At 33.6% G+C, this 21,419-nt stretch overlaps 1 protein-coding gene and 1 long non-coding RNA gene across 2 annotated transcripts in view; one reads left to right on the forward strand and one right to left on the reverse strand.

Moving 5' to 3' along the window:
* The window catches only part of LOC125651070 (uncharacterized), an 87,084-nt gene that overhangs the window by 5,286 nt on the left and 60,379 nt on the right, over nucleotides 1-21,419 (forward strand). The window contains exons 4-8 of the mRNA XM_056166126.1: nucleotides 3,099-3,344; nucleotides 3,670-3,692; nucleotides 18,809-18,836; nucleotides 19,512-19,655; nucleotides 20,472-20,588. Of these exons, the coding sequence (XP_056022101.1) occupies nucleotides 3,099-3,344; nucleotides 3,670-3,692; nucleotides 18,809-18,836; nucleotides 19,512-19,655; nucleotides 20,472-20,588 (558 nt within the window). The remainder of the gene's footprint in view (nucleotides 1-3,098; nucleotides 3,345-3,669; nucleotides 3,693-18,808; nucleotides 18,837-19,511; nucleotides 19,656-20,471; nucleotides 20,589-21,419) is intronic.
* Nucleotides 4,898-6,472, reverse strand: LOC130054671 (uncharacterized). Its single transcript, XR_008802994.1, has 3 exons — nucleotides 6,341-6,472; nucleotides 5,597-5,690; nucleotides 4,898-5,387 (listed from the first exon to the last, which is right to left on the reverse strand). It is a non-coding gene; the product is annotated as an uncharacterized LOC130054671 (long non-coding RNA).

Below are 21,419 nucleotides of genomic sequence, written 5' to 3' on the forward strand. Positions count from 1 at the left end.
AGCAAATGTTCATTAAATTTTCAATACATCGGTCAATGTAAATATCATTCGTACCATTAATTCGGTTTATCTGATCATATGATCTAATCATAAATGTAAATATCATACCATTAATTCGGTTTGTCTGATCATATGATCAGATTATAAATGGGTCAATATTATCTATTTTCTTCATGCTTTCTAACTTTTATTTCATCACAAGTGATTTCTATAAATGCTGAGAAATAAGATTTTCAGAGGGTACATATTTTACTGACTAAAATTACACATGTTCGACACGGCATTGTAAATAGTCTATTTACAATGATGTAGCATTAATGTAAAGGAATCGATTACAGTTTTATGATAATAATTTACTCGTATGGATGCATCACTAGCATGAGATGAAGTACTTAAATTCATACCTTTGCTCGGCGTTGTAGGTCAGTGGGCAGTTAGCGTTCTTTATCAGCGACTACCTAAACACGGGGACTCGGGTGATAATTTACCGCTTGTCAAAAAACCCAGATTATTTGTTGAGGCCTTGGCTCGAACACAAGATCACAAAACGAGAGCTCTACCACTGTCGTGACGATCGAATGATATTTAAGGTAGATCGGTCCTCATGTCATGTTATAGGTTTTTGAAAAAAAATTTGCGCATGATAAAATGTATCTTTAGGAGGAATTTTATTCACAGGATAAAATAAACAAGAGGCCCAAGGGCCTAGAATCGCTCTTCTGATAAATTGTACAACCCCACCATTTCTATTCTTAGCCTCTTAGTATTCTAAATCTTTAGTTAAATCCTAAGAATTCAAAAAAGTAGGTCAATGTGACCTACTTTTTGGTTTACATATTTTGAGAACCCAAGAAATATCAACTGACAAAGTTTGATGATTTTAAGCCAATTAGTATCTGAATATTGAAATATAGCTGTCAAATTCCAATCGTAGGTCATGGTGACCTACTTTTTGGTCAGCGAACTCCGAACATGCAAGACCCATCAACTGACAAAGTTTGATGACTGTAGGTCAAATAGTATCTGAAATATATAAATATAGCCGTCAAATTCCAAAAGTAGGTCAAGATGACCTACTTTTTCGTCAACACCCTTCAAACATGCAAGACCCAACAACTGACAAAGTTTGATGACTGTAGGTCAAATAGTATCTGAATTATATAAATATAGCCGTCCAATTCCAAAAGTAGGTCAAGGTGACCTACTTTTTGGTCAACACCCTTTAAACATGCAAGACCCATCAACTGACAAAGTTTGATGACTGTAGGTCAAATAGTATCTGAAATATATAAATATAGGTGTCCAATTCCAAAAGCAGGTCAAGTTGACCTACTTTATTGTCGAAACCCTTCGAACATGCAAGACCCATCAACTGACAAAGTTTGATGACTGTAGGTCAAATAGTATCTGAAATATATAAATATAGCCGTCAAATTCCAAAAGTAGGTCAAGGTGACCTACTTTTTGGTCGACACACTCCGTACACTCAAGATGCATCAACTGTCAAAGTTTGATGATTGTAGGTCAATTAGTGACTGAAATATATAAATATAACTGTCAAATGCCAAAAGTAGGTCACAGTGACCTACTTTTTGGTCGATACACTCCGAAGACTCAAGATGCATCAACTGACAAAGTTTGATGATTGTAGGTCAAATAGTGTCTGAAATATAGTAATTTAGCTGTCAAATACCAAAAGTAGGTCACGGTGACCTCCTTTTTGGTCGACACAAACCGAAGACTGAAGACGCATCAACTGACAAAGTTTGATGATCCTAGGTTTTACAGTGCCCAAAATATGCATCTAAAATTGAAAATGTGAAATTTGAATATCTGCAAAATTCAAAAAGTAGGTCACTGTGACCTACTTTTTTATAAATATGTTTCAAGGCCTCAAGATGCATCAACTTACAAGATTTGATGATTCTAAACCTCTCGGTATTTGAAATAACAACTTAAAATATATCTATAAATGATAAGCCATAAAATTCAGAAAGTAGGTCACGGTGACCTATTTTTCAGTTGACGCATTTCAAGGTCCTATGATCCACCAACTGACAAGTTTTGATGATCATAGGCTTCAAAGTGTCCAAGATATGCATCAAAATTAATTTTAAAATAAATACCTGCAAAATTCAAAAAGTAGGTCACCGTGACCTACTTTTGAGACAACTTGACACAAGGTCCTAAGATGCATCAACTGTCAAAATTTGATGATCCTAGTCCTTATAATGACTAAAATATCTAAGATTTAAGGAATTTAAAAAAAATTTAAATTTAGGTCAACTTTGAAGTGACCTTGAGACCACGCCCTTTGCCCCAGGGTAATGCCTTGAACAATTTTAAATCTACAACATATCCTCATCCTTATGTGTAAGTTTGGTGATAATCTGCCCAGTGGTTCTTGAGAAGAAGATTTTTTAGCAACCACTACTTTTGTTTGTATTTTCCTGATTATCTCCCCTTGTTAAAGGGTCACATCCCTCTATTTAGTATGTATGAAAGCCCTTGGGCCAATGATACCCTGTAACAAATTTGAAAAAAATTGGCCAAGGGGTTCTTGAGTTATAGCCCTTTTTCTAAAAAGTTTACGCACACCGCACACCGCACAAATGGCCATAGCATTAGCTCTTTGAGCCTTTGGCTCAGAAGAGCTAAAAATCTGGTAAACTGTTGATGCTGACAAAGTTAATATTTTCCATTCGTGATCAATTATTTATAATGAAAATATGTTGCCAAGGACAATGACTCTTATGCTGATATTTCCTCTACTGTCTGTCTATTATACGATGTTTTCCCTAATATCAACACTTGATTTAAACATATTTATGAATTAGCAGGGTTTTTGAAAAAAAATCTGTTGACGTTCATTTGAACAAGTTTGTATTTATTTATATCACTCTGTTTAACTATGTAAACTTCAAAAGCGAGATGCTAGAGTGATTTTAAATAGAAATTTTTATACACCTACAACAGAAATGATGCAGCAATTTAGATGATAGTGATCATTCACGTGAACATGAGGATGGAGCTAGCTTAAATCTCGCTAGTTGACTATAGGGTTGATTACTCATTACTGGGTTAATTACTTATTACAGGTAATTCAATAATAGAATATGGGGAGTTTGAGACATATATGAAAAGTAAATTAAAAAAGCCTGAGAAAGCAGAGAGCGAAATGAAAGACGCATTTAAGATTTTTGACAAGGACGGTAGTGGGAAAATTGATGCCGCGGAACTGAAGCAGGCCATGACGAGTTTGGGAAATCCGTTGACTGATCAGGAGGTGGACGAAATGATTAAGGCGGCGGATCTAGACCAAGACGGGAAGGTAGACTATAGCGGTAAGTATCCTTGATAGTGGTGTGGATCAAAAAACGCCGACGGAAAGGTAAACTACTATAATTGGCACAGGCACGAATCCATCAACTGACAGAAGGGCAGTTTTGTACAGTATGTACAGTATTGTGTGTGTACAAAAGACACAGAGATTGGCGATTATAAGACAGTAGAATTTAGCGATAAGAAATTATATAGAAAAAATAATTTATAAGTTTATTCTTACACGAACAGAGCCGGGAATCTATCTAGGTGCTAGTCACATTGCGTTACTTCCTGGTAACAGACAGTTTCCAGTGAGATATCTATGACTTTTGTTTCCTTTTTCAGAACTTGCTAAGATTTTGATGAAATAGAGCACATTAACAGAGAGAAGGAAGAAAGCAGCGGCAGCTAAGAATTAGATAAATCTACTTCAGAGGAACGTACAACATGTCTCTGTGTTCGACTATAGAAAGATCACAAATCCTCAGTAGTTTGAAAATTCAGACTATGTTATCGGTATACACTATCCCAGTCAATTCTATGATATGAAATTAAATAATTTACAACCAAGCAAATGACATATAATTCAATCTATATTTATCGTTTAAACAAACTGTCTATATTTACATATGTATTCCGGAACTCTTAACTGAATGTATTCGAGTATTACTTCTTGTTGTTGCGTGTAAATTGAACTCCATTGTATAGATGTTGTTTTTTGGTAATAAAATGAAGGTATGACAACACCGAGTGCATGGAGTTGTGAACTTCGGGATTAAACTTCGATGTATCCAAGATTTGAGGTGATCAATGATGGACGAAAATGAATAGTTAAAACCGGAATCGAGATGGATAACGACTTGAAATTTGCTAAAAGTCACGAAGAAATTGGAGTAGTAAAACATTTTGTGTGTTTTTGGTCGAGCATGCTTCATGGCAGCTCATAGTATGATAAGCTAATGAAAATACAGGTATATATTGGATGGCGGAAGCAAAGGACGACCCCAGCAGGCAAAGTTAGTTGGATTGACGTTGTATTGACGTCGATTTCTGACGTTGGATTTACGTTGGATTGTTGTTGAAAATGAAAGTTTTTTAGACGTCTTTTTCTGACGTCTACACAATGTCAGATTTCAACGTCTACACAACGTCAGATTTCAACGTCTACACAACGTCAGATTTCAACGTCTACACAACGTCAGATTTCACCGTCACACAGACGTTCATGATCCCATGGGGATCCGGGTTATAATAGGTCCTCAATACCCCTTGCTTGTCGTAAGAGGTGACTAAACGGGACGGTCCTTTGGATGAGACCGCAAAAACCGAGGCCCTAGCTGTGTCAAACTAGTTGTGGCATGATAAAGATCCATCCTTGCTTAAAGGCCATATAAGAGCCGAGCATAGGCCTAAATTTTGCAACCCTTCACCGGCAATGATGACGTCTCCATAGGAGTAAAAAATTCTTGAGCAAGACATTAACAATATACAATCAATCAATCGACATCAAACTGACACCATTTTTGCAACATCAATAAGTTGAAATGTAATAATTTGAACAAGGGAACTCTTATTCTTGTCATTTTCCTTCTTTATTCATTGTTCATGAAATAATATTCAGTCAGTAACACTATCAAATATCAGGGCGTCAAGTGAATTTTGGTCCAAAAAATATAGGACAAACCTCAGAAATATAGCACCTTTTTGAAGTAAATGTTGTATAGTTACAAATAGATGACACAAATTGTTTGTAATATACAGTACTGGTTTTGCTTCAGAATCCAACATTTCTTGCTTACCCTAAAATATAGGAATTTATAGGAATTTCACAGAAATATAGGAATTTTTGTGGAAATATAGGAATTTATAGGAATAACCTCCAAATATAGGAACTTAAAGGAAACTTGACGCCCTGAAATATAAATCAAAGTTATCATTTGATTCCATTAATTATTTTTCGACCCGGCCACCTCCACCTCTCCGGTCTGATGCATATTTATGGTACTTCGCAACAGCCTCTCGGACTTCGTGTTCCTTCGCATTGAATTGATGAACTGCACTTGCTACAAAAATAAAGAAGCATTTATTAAAAATCATCTTTTACATCTAGTGGTAACAAGTTAGAAATTTAAAAATTCAAAATTTATTATCAAGGTTAAAGTTTCAGACAGAAAGACAAGTGAAAAACAAATTCATACCCCCTACTTTCGTTGCAGGAACATAAAATTTTTAATGACATTAAATTTAACGAACCTGACATAGATAAACATACCTATCACTGCCTGAAACACTGATGTCGTGCCAAATGCCATCTTCCCTCTTTGCCCTTTATATTCATAAGGGACATTACATCATTTGTCATTATCCTGAAAATGTAATTAAAATATACAGTCCATGAAACACTCTTTCCCACATAAATAGTGAGTGAATGGGAAAGTAGATCGTTACAGGGGCTTTGAAGTTACACAGGTACAGCTGTACATATAAAATCGATGTGCACATACATGTGAATAAAATATCCATAGTGTCAGAATTAAAATGCATAAATATTACTATTAACAGTGTATGTGCATCGGTAAGGTGTTCACTTCATAAGCTACAATTCAATAAGCTATAGAGTGAATAAATTAAGCGATATATATATATTTTACAAACGAGGACAAGAGTGATGTACATATACGTTTTAGTTTATTGTTATTTTTTATTTGATATACCAAACTTGTATATTGTTTAAACTTACTAAGGATGATTTCGTTCTACTCAAAAATTCAGAGTTATCTTAAACAATCAATATAATCATGCATATCATGCTAATGTTGCATACTTTGTGTATTAGTAAATGATGTACACTTGATGTTATAGTATTTCAAAATTAATGTTCTTAGAATTTGAATTTCTTTTGTTTACAAATCAAATTATACACAGGTCTTACAATTGCTAAATATACAGAATGAATCATTTACATGTCGATGCTGGCATTATAAGATATTAATATTAACTACAAAACTATACTCACATTACACAACTGTTCACCAGCTCTCAGACTTTGTGTTACAAGAATGGCTTGGGTTTTCCAAAACTTTGACCTACACAGCATATCAAATCCCGAAAAAATTGCATAACTAGGATCGGCTGTATGAGTCTTGGCCATAGCATCCTGCTGTGCCATTCCTCGTTAACTCTCGGTAAACACATTGCATGAAAGGGGGATCCTTAATTAGAATTCCCAGAGCAGAGCATGCACACCCACAAGCAAATGAAATGAATTCATTTGTTCAACATATTGTTGAGTTAAAAATAAACTTTTATTATTATTTTTGTATGTTTTAAAACTGACATAAGATATGATTACCAGTATACGGTAGATGTCGTAATTTTTCTCTCTGTAGCATAGTTTTCTGCATGCATGCTGCACAATTTACATGGGTTTGGGCAAATGCGATTACTTTTAACTTTTCTTTCACAGTAAACGACCGGCTGAAAATAAGCAATTGAAATAGGCCGACTATTGTCTGGCGTTCTCTGTTGAGTATAAAGATTGAACCAAAATTCTAATCGCAGTCGTAATCTACGTGAAATGAAATATCCGAAAAGTTATGGTTTAAAATAAAATATTACAACTCTAATTTGAATACAGGCTTTTGCCTATTTTAGACGACCAGAGAAAATCAATTAATTACTATATCACACGCAGTTTCATAATTTCCACAACGTTGAAGAACTGACGTCGGGATATCGTCGTTTTCCCACTTCAGACTGAACACAACCAATTATCAACGTCAAAACGACGTCAATAGCCGACATTGATTAGACGTAGCAATTTGACGTCCATCCGACGATGGAATTTAGTCATCTGACGTCGCGACCTAAATTCAACCAAAATCCGACGTCGATTTGACGTCACGTGTTTGCTGGGGACTATACATAAACGGGTAAACGCATTTGGCTATACATCAAGTTTTGAAGAAAAGACAACGTACCAGTATTAATAAAAATACTGAAGTACCTGCTTGGTTACAGGACGAAATACCATTGACTGCAGAGACAAAGCAGAACTACTGAATCAGCGCTGTAAACTGACACCGATCTAGAACCCAGTGTTGCTATCAAAGGGGCATGCCTTCTGTTGAAGAAAGCTTGGTATTTTCAAAGACTTTACTAAATAAAAAAGATTACACACTACCTAGATTGCTCTCGTCTTATTAACCGATCCACGGGTAATATTGATGTACAGCGAAACCTGTCTAATCCGACAGACACTGAGAAACAAAGTTTTGTCGGAATAAACAGTGAAAAAAATTCCAATGAAATGTGAAATTGAGAATGAAAATAAGGGTCGGAATGTCCTATGAAACGGATTGCACAGGTGTCGGATTAAGGTGGCTCAATACACCCTGAAATAGTTTCTCAAATCAGTATGAATTGATTTAATCATAAAAGATATAATGACATATGATAATAATATATGACATAAAGGTAGAAAATATGCAAATTTAGATAAAAATATGATTTTCAAAAACATGATTTCAACACATATGAACAAAAGACTGGTGGATTTGAACTTGAGATCTGCGGTTCACCAGCACATTGCAATGCTTTAACCACGGAGCTACGATGATTGACAAACGAATCGATCGATACAAACAATTTCACAAAACATTTAAATTGCCATCTTGTGACGTAGTGTCATAAAGAGTATAAGCTTTAGTGTAGTGAGCTACGCCAATAATGTACCATCAGACAGAAGATTGGCCAACATCACTTCTAATCCCATAAGGGGAGATAAGTCACAAGAGGTCGGTCATATACAGGTTAGATCTTTAAAATCAGTTATTAATCAAGATATATGAATCATTTCCATAATACCATAATCACCCAAAACTATGGAACTCCAAAGTAACATACACTTAAATAAATGATGATGTCACAAATTATTTCAATTATATCATTCCGCATACTAATTCAATAATTTTATGGAAAGAATCAATGCACACATTAAATAAATGTGAAAATGTCATTAATTTATTTATAGATATTTCTTTCTGGGTACATGTATTAGAAATAGATCTATATTAATCCGAGGAATCAATAATACCATTTATTCTAGTGATGTGCGCAAAAATTCAATTAGAGAGAGCATTTTTTTGTCCAAATGCGTATCTGGTGCATCAAAATTGGTACCGTATAAGTTCTACATTTGAATTATGGATATACCAAATTGTTGATATCAATAATCGATTTGTTACTAAATCTAAATGAATGCCTTTGTTCCTCAACAGAATCAATGCTATCTTTTATTCAATGTGGTCATTAATAATTCAATGCAGTTATTGCACATATTCATTCAATCAAAGTTACGTGTGCACATTTTCAATAAAGATATCAATACTACGATATTCCAAAAGTGAAAATGCAAAATACAATAAAAATAAAAACTCTATCAAATATGCATACAAAGTAAATAAAACGTTTCAAAATACGACCCGTGTTTTTTACTCTTTTTTCCCTGAAACGAGCCGAGTGTTGAATACGTAACTATATTATTATTACTTGACTTATGCCTTTTGATGTTGCAACAGTCGTCCAACGTACACGGTTCTGGCTGATCCTCTTCAGCTCGGCCCAAGTCATTCCGACGGCCTTCGCCTGCCGCTATTAATCAACAATTCTTGGATCTGTGAACATCTAGCTACCCTTTAGTATTTCACATATAATCTAACACAATGCATTTAATCTGATTGGGCCTTATTCCTACGATATTTTTAAAACTCGATATCAAAACTTACGGATGCCATTTTTTCTTTCTTTGTGACCACGTGTGAAGGAGACACGCCCACTGCACACATGATAGAAACAATTTTGATCGAAGATTTGAATTAATCAATAATGAACTTAAGATTTCGACCAGTTCCTTTCATCTGAAAAAATGAAATAATTTAGGTTGCATAAGTTATTATATATCGCCATTACAGATACCTTAACCACGTTCGTTTTGAAACAAAAGGTCTAATCATTGGTACGTATGTACCTTAAAACGGAGCATTTACGCAGAAAATGAATGATATCAACTATTCGATTATTGCGCGTAGAGATCATCAATTCTAACTATCGACATAATTAATTCTATAAATGCGAACGCACATACATGAATATGTAGATATATCTAACTGAATCAAAGATATCTATAAGTATTTGTTACACGCTTTTAATTAAGTTGAGGCACCTATTATTTGAATATATGTTAATTTGGCGTTCCATACAGAACAAAATCGGATTATTGCATACCATTGATTCAGAGAGAACTGGTCTTGTGAAGCGCAGTTAATTCACTTAACAAAAGAGAATAGGTGGATATGTTGAGGCTTTCGGACACTGTACCACACGAGTCTATTTTTAAAAGATATGTGACACAATGGGGTCCATTTAGAATTCTATACCGGGTCAGTTCCCGGCTCACAGACAGTAATCACATTGTTGACATGATAGTGGTATGATTGCAGTCCATTATGGGGTCCTACAAGGTGCAGTCCTCGGGCCATTATGCTTCTTACTGTACTTTAATGATATAGGTGCTCTAATTTCATCCACGCTGTCGATTTGAAACATTCAACTCACTATTGTTAAGAAACATCTGAAGTTCAAAGTCCTGCAACCAATTACAAGATTACCCCCATAATCTTGATAGGGTGGTCAAAAATATGGTAGCTGATTGAATATCCTGCCTAATGCTATACGATAATAATTGCTGTGGTAGAAATCTAGCTGTGGCCTTCAGGAGTGTTGGCGACGGTATCTGTTCACTAGTCACTGTCATTCACGTGACAGTTCGGTGAGTTCCGGTGGGCTCAAAAGAGGGGGGGGGGGGGCATCAGCGTAAGCGCTTTCTGAAAACAACGCGGCGTGAGGCACTCCAGTTCATACCCTCATGTATTTTCAAAAATAAAATTTATATTCATATTCTGCTTTCTTTTTGTCGGATTTCCTAGATGTGTATATCTATAAAGTAGTTATATTTATGAGATCGGTAAAGTTGGCTACTAGTAACCAGCTACTAGTAACTGGCTACTTAAAAAGAGAAAAGTTGGCTACTAGTAGCCAGCTACTTGAACCAGGAAAAGTTAGCTACTAGTAGCCAGTTACTAGTAGCCAGCTACTAAAAGTAAGAAAAGTTAGCTACTCGTAGCCAGCTACTACAAAATATAAAAGTTATAATTACTGATAGCTCGCTACCAGATAAAGGTTAATGAGTTTGAAAATTATTATCTATCAGATTTATTTCTAAAGAGGACGAGGAGTCCTATGATATTTCATGCTAAATTATCCCCAATTACATAACGTTGCAATGCAAAATACGAATACACTTTTTCAACTGAGTGTTTACTTTAAAAGTGATACGGATTGAATTCAGACCTTCAATCATTTGATATACCATCCATTTTGAGATATCTGCTACTTTTACAATTTGATTCGAGTTACCCTGAAATTTGAACATAAGTGTGAATACCGTAAGAAACTTTATGTTTGTATAGATATCTGACGAATTTACGACTATACATATGGCAAGAAGTGATAGATGGTGTTTTGGTACGCCACGAATTTTCAGATGTCGCTCTTTAGGAAATCAGTTACTTATACATTTTGATTATCGGTAATGTGAAATTTCAAGATCAGTATGAATACCTTAAGGAACTCCGTGTTTATATCATATATTTAACTTATTTACAACGATACGTATGGCGAGTAGTGATATTGGGTATCGTGATATGTCATCAATTTTCAGATATCACACTTAAGGAAGTCAGGTGCATATACCTTTTGATGGCAGGTAAACTGAAATTTCAAGTTTTTCGCAAATATCTTAAGGCACTCTAAGTTTGTATTAGATATCTGACTAATTTACAATTATCAAAGTGAAGAAGAGTGATATTAGGTATCTTGACACTCCATAATTGTCCAGATATCACGCTTAAGGAAGTCAGCTACTTATACCTTTTGATTGCAGGTAACCTGAAAATTAACGTTTTTGGAAAATATTTTAAGGAACTCCGTCTTTGTTTTGAATATCTGATTAATTTACAAATGCACATATGACAACATCTGATATCAGGTATTTTGATATGCCATAAATTTTTAGATATCACGCTTAAGGAAGTCAGCTACTTATACCTTTTAATTCTTGGTAACCTGAAATTTCAAGTTTTTCATAAATATCTTAAAGAACTCTGTATTTGTATTAGATATCTGACTAATTTACAACTACCCACGTGAAGAGGTGTGATATTAGGTATCGTGATATGCCAACAATTTTCGGATATCATACTTAACAAAGTCAGCTACTTATAACTTTTGATTGCAGATAACCTGAAATTTCAAGTTTTTCATAAATATCTTAAAGAACTCCTTTTTTGTATTAGATATCTGACTAATTTACAACTATCCTTGTGAAGTGGAATGGTATTAGGTATCTTGATATGCCATCAATTTTTAGATACCACGCTTAAGGAAGTCAGCTACTTATACCTTTTGATTCCTGGTAACCTGAAATTTCAAGGTTTTTTTTATATATCTTAAAGAACTCTGTATTTGTATTAGATATCTGACTAATTTACAACTACCCACGTGAAGAGGTGTGATATTAGGTATCTTGATATGACACAACAATTTTCGGATATCTTACTTAACAAAGTCAGCTACTTATAACTTTTGATTGCAGATAACCTGAAATTTCAAGTTTTTCATAAATATCTTAAAGAACTCCTTTTTTGTATTAGATATCTGACTAATTTACAACTATCCTTGTGAAGTGGAATGGTATTAGGTATCTTGATATGCCATCAATTTTTAGATATCACGCTTAAGGAAGTCAGCTACTTATACCTTTTGATTCCTGGTAACCTGAAATTTCAAGGTTTTTTTTTATATATCTTAAAGAACTCTGTATTTGTATTAGATATCTGACTAATTTACAACTACCCACGTGAAGAGGTGTGATATTAGGTATCTTGATATGACACAACAATTTTCGGATATCTTACTTAACAAAGTCAGCTACTTATACCTTTTGATTGCAGGTAACCTGAAATTTCAAGTTTTCGACCAATATTTTAAGGAACTCTGAGTTTGTATTAGATATCTGACTAATTTACAATTATCAAAGTGAAGAAGAGTGATATTAGGTATCTTGCCATGCCATAAATTTCCAGATATCACGCTTAAGGAAGTCAGCTACTTATACATTTTAATTCCTGGTATCCTGAAATTTCAAGTTTTTCATAAATATCTTAAAGAACTCTGTGTTTATATTAGATATCTGACTAGTTTACAACTATCCATGTGAAATGGAGTGATACTAGGTATCTTGATATGCCATTAATTTTGAGATATCACGTTTAAGGAAGTCAGCTACTTATACCTTTTGATTGCAGGTAACCTGAAAATTAAAGATTTTAGAAAATATTTTAAGGATATCCGTGTTTGTTTTAGATATCTGATTAATTTACCAATTCACACATGACAAGATGTGATATTAGGTATTTTGATTTGCCATTAATTTTCAGATATCACGTTTAAGGAAGTCAGCTACTTATACATTTTAATTCCTGGTATCCTGAAATTTCAAGTTTTTCATAATTGCAGGTAACCTGAAAATTAAAGTTTTAGAAAATATTTTAAGGATCTCCGTGTTTGTTTTAGATATCTGATTAATTTACCAATTCACACATGACAAGATGTGATATTAGGTATTTTGATTTGCCATTAATTTTCAGATATCACGTTTAAGGAAGTCAGCTACTTATACCATTTGATTCTAGGTAGCCTGAATTTTCAAGTTTTCCTTACATATCTTGAGGAACTCTGCGTTTGTATGACAATATCTTAATTTACCATCTCACATATGACAATGAGTGATATTAAGTATCTTATTATGCCATCAATTTTCAGATATCACGCTTAAGGAAGTTAGCTACTTAGACCTTTTGATTCCTGATTACCTGAAATTTCAAAAGTTTTGTAGATATCTTTTAAAGAACTGTGTGTTTGTATTAGATATTAGACTAATTATTTACTATCCACCCGAAGAGGAGTGATATTAGGTCTCTTAATATGCCATCAATTTTCAAATACATATGTTAGATATCTGACTAATTTATCTTTGCCGATATTACTGGGCTTTATATGAAGTGTCTTGATATGCAATCAATTTTCAGATATCACGTTCAACGAAGTCAGCTACTTATACCTTTTGATTCCAGACATCCTGAAATTTAAAGTGTTTTGCATATAGCTTAAGGAACTCTGTGTTTCTGTTAGATATCTGACTAGTAAACTACTATCCACGTGAAGAGGTATGATAATAGGTATCAAGATACATAATATCACTCCTCTTCACGTGGAGGGTTGTAAGTTAGTCAGATATCTAATACAAACGCAGAGTTCCTCAAGATATTTACGGAAAACTTCAAATTTCAGGTTAATTAGAATCAAAAAGTATAAGTAGCTGACTTCCTTAAGCGTGATATATGGAGATTTATGGCAAATCAAGATACCTAATAACACATCTTGTCATGTGTGCATTGGTAAATTAATCAGATATCTAAAACAAACACGGAGCTTCTTAAAAACTAAAAACTTTAATTTTCAGGTTACTTGCAATCAAAAGGTATAAGTAGCTGACTTCCTTAAGCGTGATATCTAAAATTTGATGGCATATCAAGATACCTAATATCACTCCACTTCACAAGGATAGTTGTAAATTAGTCAGATATTTAATACAAACAAAGAGATCCTTAAGATTTTTATGCAAAACTTGAAATTTCAGGTTGTCAGGAATCAAATGCTTTAAGTAGCTGACTTCCTTACTAGTGATATCTGAAAATTGATGGCATATTAAGATACTTAATATCACTCCTTGTCATATCTGAGATTGTAAATGAATGAAATATTTAGTACAAACGCAGAGTTCCTTAAGATATGTACGGAAAACGTGAAATTTTAGATTACTAGGAATGAAAAGGTATAAGTAGCTGACTTTATTAAGGGCGATATCTGAAAATTGATGGCATATCAAGATGCCTAATAGCACATCTTGTAATATTTGGATTAATAAATTAATCAGATATCTAAAACAAACACGGAGTTCCTTAAAATATTTGATAAAACTTGAAATTTCAGTTTACCTGTAATCAAAAGATAAAAGTAGCTAACTTCCTTAAACACGATATCTTAAAATTGATGGTATATCAAGACACCTATTATCAGTCTTCGTCACATGGATAATTGTATATTAGTCAGATATCTAGTACAAACACAGAGTTCCTTGAGATATTTATGAAAAACTTGAAATTTCAAGTTACCAGGAATCAAAAGGTATAAGTAGCTGACTTCCTTAAGCGTGATATCTAAAAATTGATGGCATATCAAGATACCTAATATCAGATTTTGTCATATGTGCATTGGTAAATTAATCAGATATTTAAAACAAAGACGGAGTTCCTTAAAATATTTTCAAAAAACTTTAATTTTCAGGTTACCTACAATCAAAAGGTATAAGTAGCTGACTTCCTTAAGGGTGATATCTCAAAATTAATGGCCTATCAAGATACCTAGGACCACTCCACTTCACATGAATAGTTGTAAACTAGTCAGATATCTAATACAAACACAGAGTTCTTTAAGATATTTATGAAAAACTTGAAATTTCAGGTTACCTGGAATCAAATGGTATAAGTAGCTGACTTCCTTAAGCATGATATCTGGAAAATTATGGCATGTCAAGATACCTAATATCACTCTTCTTCACATGGATAATTGTAAATTAGTCAGATATCTAATACAAACTTAGAGTGCCTTATGATATTGGTAGAAAACTTGAAATTTCATGTTATCTGCAATCAAAAGGTATAAGTAGCTGACTTCCTTAAGCGTGATATCTGAAAAATTATGGCATATCAAGATACCTAATACCACTCCACTTCACATGGATAGTTGTAAATTAGTCAGATATCTAATACAAACAAGGAGTTCTTTAAGATATTTATAAAAAACTTGAAATTTCAAGTTACCAGGAATCAAAAGGTATAAGTAGCTGACTTCCTTAAGCGTGATATCTGAAAATTGATGGCATATCAAGATACCTAATATCAGATTTTGTCATATGTGCATTGGTAAATTAATCAGATATTTAAAACAAAGACGGAGTTCCTTAAAATATTTTCAAAAAACTTTAATTTTCAGGTTACCTGCAATCAAAAGGTATAAGTAGCTGACTTCCTTAAGGGTGATATCTGAAAATTGATGGCATATCAAGATACCTAATACCATTCCACTTCAGATGGATAGTTGTAAATTAATCACATATCTAATACAAACAAGGAGTTCTTTAAGATATTTATGAAAAATGTGAAATTTCAGGTTACCTGCAATCAAAAGGTATAAGTAGCTGACTTCCTTAAGGGTGATATCGGAAAATTGATGGCATATCAAGATACCTTATACCATTCCACTTCACATGGATAGTTGTAAATTAATCAGATATCTAATACAAACAAGGAGATATTTAAGATATTTATGAAAAACTTGAAATTTCAGGTCACCAGGAATCAAAAGGTATAAGTAGCTGACTTCCTTAAGGGTGATATCGGAAAATTGAAGGCATATCAAGATACTTAATACTATTCCACTTCACATGGATTGTTGTAAATTAATCAGATATCTAATACAAACAAGGAGTTTTTTAAGATATTTATGAAAAACTTGAAATTTCAGGTCACCAGGAATCAAAAGGTATAAGTAGCTGACTTCCTTAAGGGTGATATCTGGAAACTTATGGCATGTAAAGATACCTAATATCACCCTTCTTCACTTAGATAATTGTAAACTAGTCAGATATCTAATATGAACAAGGAGTTCCTTAAAATATTGGTAGAAAATTTGAAATTTCATGTTACCTGCAATCAAAAGGTATAAGTAGCTGACTTCCTTAAGCGTGATATCTAAAAATTTATGGCATATCAAGATACCTAATATCAGATTTTGTCATATATGCATTGGTAAATTAACCAGATATTTAAAACAAAGACGAGGTTCCTTAAAATATTTTCTAAAAACTTGAAATTTCAGGTTACCTGCAATCAAAAGGTATAAGTAGCTGACTTCCTTAAGCGTAATATCTGGAAATTTATGGCATGTCAAGATATCTAATATCACTCTTCTTCACTTTGATAATTGTAAATTAGTCAGATATCTAATACAAACTCAGAGTTCCTTAAGATATTTGCGAAAACTTGAAATTTCAGTTTACCTGCCATCGAAAGGTATATGTAGCTGACTTCTTTAAGCGTGATATCTGAAAATTGATGACATATCACGATACCCAATATCACTACTCGTCATACGTATCGTTGTAAGTTAGTTAAATATATGATATAAACACGGAGTTCTTTATGGTATTCACACGGATCTTGAAATTTCATTGTACCGATAATCAAAATGTAACTGATTTCCTAAAGAGCGATATCTGAAAATTCTTGGTGTACCAAAACACCATCTATCACTTCTTGCCATATGTATAGACGTAAATTCGTCAGATATCTAAATAAATACAAACATAAAGTTTCTTACGGTATTCACACTTATGTTGAAATTTCAGGGTAACTCGAATCAAATTGTAAAAGTAGCAGATATCTCAAAATGGATGGTATATCAAATGATTGAAGGTCTGAATTCAATCCGTATCACTTTTAAAGTAAACACTCAGTTGAAAAAGTTTATTCGTATTTTGCATTGCAACTTTATGTAACTGGGGATAATTGAGCATGAAATATCATAGGACTCCTCGTCCTCTTTAGAAATAAATCTGATAGATAATAATTTTCAAACTCATTAACCTTTATCTGGTAGCGAGCTATCAGTAATTATAACTTTTATATTTTGTAGTAGCTGGCTACAAGTAGCTAACTTTTCTTACTTTTAGTAGCTGGCTACTAGTAACTGGCTACTAGTAGCTAACTTTCCCTGGTTCAAGTAGCTGGCTACTAGTAGCCAACTTTTCTCTTTTTAAGTAGCCAGTTACTAGTAGCTGGTTACTAGTAGCCAACTTTACCGATCTATATTTATGTACTCATGAGCACGCACATTGTTTACAGGTGCCGTGCGTTCAATTCGTACAACTCGTAAACATATCCAAGGCAAACACACTGGAATTGTAAATATATAACAAGATGTATAAAAAATCTTTAAAAACATTTTCATGAACCACAAGGGAACAATATTAATTTACAAGCATTCTCGTGTATATGGAAGTTTGTTGATACCATGAGCGCAGAAGTCAAGGTGGATTCATGTTAACTGCATCAGATCAGATCTGTCCCAATACTTTCTCAGAGAGCTACAGTTCTGCAGCTAGAGACATGTTCAAAATATGGACAGACCGAATAGTTCTTTTTTTAAAATGCTAACGAGAAGAACCATTTAAAAGGGTTCGATTCGTCGAATTAAGATTCAAGTTTGTTTACACTATGGCCTCTGGGATTTAGGTGCAGCCACGATAGGGGTTAACATTTTTAAAATATGAATATATAGGAAAATTCTTTCAAAATCTTCTCAAGAACGATGGTGATACAATACGTACAATTAATATAGAGAAAAATTCTGTTAGTGTATACATGTATTCAAGTTTGTCCTCACAATGACGCCCGGGATCAGAACAAATGACTTGTGTGGCAAAATACAAAATACAACTACTCCGGTTACTGCTTTGACCGATGGGCCTCTCATTAAAATCCATAGTGTGTTTTACCCCGTGCGTCTTGGTTGGCATGCATTGCTATGATAGGAGTAGGTCATTTATATGTTTTGCAAAATGGTCCGTTGATTAAGCATTTAATGCCATTTATCGAGTTTTCGTGGTCATTGAAATAATATTTTTAAGTGTTTATATTCTCTGATATGGTATTTTTGCCCTTTCCGCCGCCCATACATTTAGATGGTATACGTAAATGAAATCACAGTACCCCTGTTTAGACAGTATCGATCTCTACGACAGATACTAAAACTGTTGACAGAAGGCCTTTCAGTTTTACTAAATCAGGTCAAATTTACAAATAACCTTTTACAGTCTAACATTAAAGGTCTGGTAAATTTACTGTTCCATACGATTTCATGTAATCATTAATATTAATTTTCTGTAAAACTAGCTAGCTGCGACAGGCATTGAGATTGGTATTTGGGTTGTAAGCTCAACGTATGACATCATTGGCATTATGATGTTTTGCGTGAAATTGATCATTGGATGATAAAACTCTTGAGTGCTTCTTGTCTTTCCGGAAACAAACAATATGGTAAGTGATTTGATATCACCCTAGTAATTTTATAATAAGTTGTCGTTTATATTATATTCTTACGTTTCTGTTTTCATTGTTTAAAAATACGAAAGACATAATGACGTTTTGTCACCAAACTATGTATCGGTGTTTTATAATTACAGAGTGAAATATCAGAGGCGAAGAAAAAAGGTATCTGCATGTTTATGATCACAAATACAATTACACTAACTCTTTTCTTGAATGAGTTCTACTGAAATTCAACTCTCAGAAAGACATTAACGATTATTTCCGGGAATTTCTTATAGGTCTTAAAAAGTTTTGAATAATTAAAACAGAAAAACCGATTCTCCATTTGTATTTTTTATATATATAGTAATGTTTCATAGATTTATCAGACACGGGACAAGAGATCAATATTTTCATCCGAAATTCTATTTCATTCCTCTCTGTTTAGATTTTGTATATACATTTTTTAAAATCTCATGCGTATGCTTTTCCTGACGTTATTTTGTACAAGTTTGTGGCTTGGTCCGGGTTACATTTGCGCAAAGGATCTCTGAAAACTGCGTGATCAACGTTGGTAAATATCAATTAAAACGGATTCAATGTAACACAAACAAATTCTAACAGCTTATATTATATATTCACAGCGGGTCTCCCTAGCATATTGTGTGGTAAATATGAGAAAATGATCAATATTCCCTTTCACAATATTCCAGATTTAATAACCAACAACAATGTATTGAATGTCAGTGCTAATTTTACACAAAGATCAAAACAAAAAAATGTGCATATTGGACAACAGAGGCTGTGGCATGCCTAATTTGCTGAGAGAGAGAGTTATCACTTGAAATTTCATTGTAGAATTTAGGCATACGTTCGACATGTTTGACAAGGATCACAGTGGGTACATCAATGCCCGGGAACTGCTGACGGTAATGAGAGCATTCAAACAGGATCCGACCAAAGCGGAAGTTAATGCGCTGATGACAAAACTCGATACCAATGGTAAAGTTAAATTCACCGTATGGAATAATCTCGTACTTCAACAGCCTGTATATAGACAAAATTGTGCACTTTTGTGTAGATTTAGAAAGTATTCAAATTTGAATAGAGAAAAATATTGATATTATCGAATCCCGAGACAGTCCCCGGCTTCCCATTTGTTTTGAATGAGCCATATTGAAACGACTTGCTTAACAAACCTTGCTTTTCACGTTGTAATGTTTAAGACTTTTAGTTTTACAACCTCAAATAACACTCTTCATTAAAAAAAAATGAATCCCGACCAAACAACTAAAGCTGTTTTGGGTGATTTTGAAACTCATTAAAATGGCATAACAGAGCACTGTTTCCCATCATAGTGTATATTATATACTGACAAAGACCTTGACTAATTATGGCCATTTTTAATCTAGAAAATAAAATCTCCCTCTCTTTATTATATGTCATTTTCGTATCACGTGTTATATAATGAAATTTATTTTCATTAATATACTGCGATGATTCCAAAGACATGGGCGGATCCAGAAATTTTTGGAAAGGGGGCATTATATCATTAATTTTGGTTTTTAAGAGGGGGGTTTCCACCCTCAAAATGCGTTATTTCTACCCTTTTTTAGCAAACTTTTCTGACGAATGGGAGAGGGGGGTTCCAACCCACGAACCCCCCCCCCCCCCTCTGGATCCGCCACTGAAACACATGTTGGTACAAGTATCTCATTGTGCTTTGCTGGGAATAATGCGTTAGATATCAATGTTTCATAAATTCCCAATACAATGCAAATCCAATTTTGTGTTCAGTGTTTACTTTTCTCGTTTCAGGTAATGGGAAAATAGAATACGAGGAGTTTGAAAAATACATGATAGATCATTACAAATCTCCGGAGGAATTTCAAAACTCGATGATGGATGCTTTTAAGTTGTTTGACAAAGACGGCAGTGGCAAAATTGACGCCGACGAACTGAAGGAAGCCTTGATGAGACTGGGCGACAAACTGTCCCAGGAAGAGGCGGAAGACATGATTAATTCGGCCGATTTAGACAGAGATGGGAAGATAGATTATGAGGGTATGTTCTGAGGTCATAGGCAAAATATTTAACAAATGATAGTATTTACTGTTACTTTCTACATTTCCAATGTTTTTGTCTTTGATATCTTTAGAAACTGTAATATATATATATATATATATATATATATATATATATATATATATATATATATATCAGATAGTCCGTCTTCACGCCAGCATACTTTTCGTGACGGCGTGAAGTGTCACAGTTCATACCCTCATGTATAAAAAAAGGGAATTTTAATTCTTAGATATCCATTCAAATAATTTTTTTTATTTCAACACCAGTTATTCTCTTTAAAGGGACATGGACACGATTTGAGCTGAAAATTAAAAAAAAAATCTATTTTGAATTTTAATGTTTAGAATGCTTATAACTAAGGTATTACTAATGATCAGCAAAAATTTGAATAACAGTAGTCAAGGTACATGGGAGATACAGAGGTCATAAGTCCTTGTTATGTAAACAAGACTCATGCCATATTTTTGTTTACATAAGTTAAATAAACTAGTAAAAGTTTCGTTTAAATTAAACAGCAGATTTTTTTCCCCAATCTATAAGTGAATCATTAACACAATTAAATATTTTTTAGTGTTTGGCACATCTCATTTTGTTTTAAACACGATATTTTCTATTAAACAGTCTAATGTAAACAAAAACATGGCATGAACCGGGCCCTGTTTACGTAACAAAGAATTC

This window comes from Ostrea edulis, chromosome 5 (genome assembly GCF_947568905.1).
Source record: "Ostrea edulis chromosome 5, xbOstEdul1.1, whole genome shotgun sequence".
NCBI classification, from domain to species: Eukaryota; Metazoa; Mollusca; class Bivalvia; order Ostreida; family Ostreidae; genus Ostrea; species Ostrea edulis.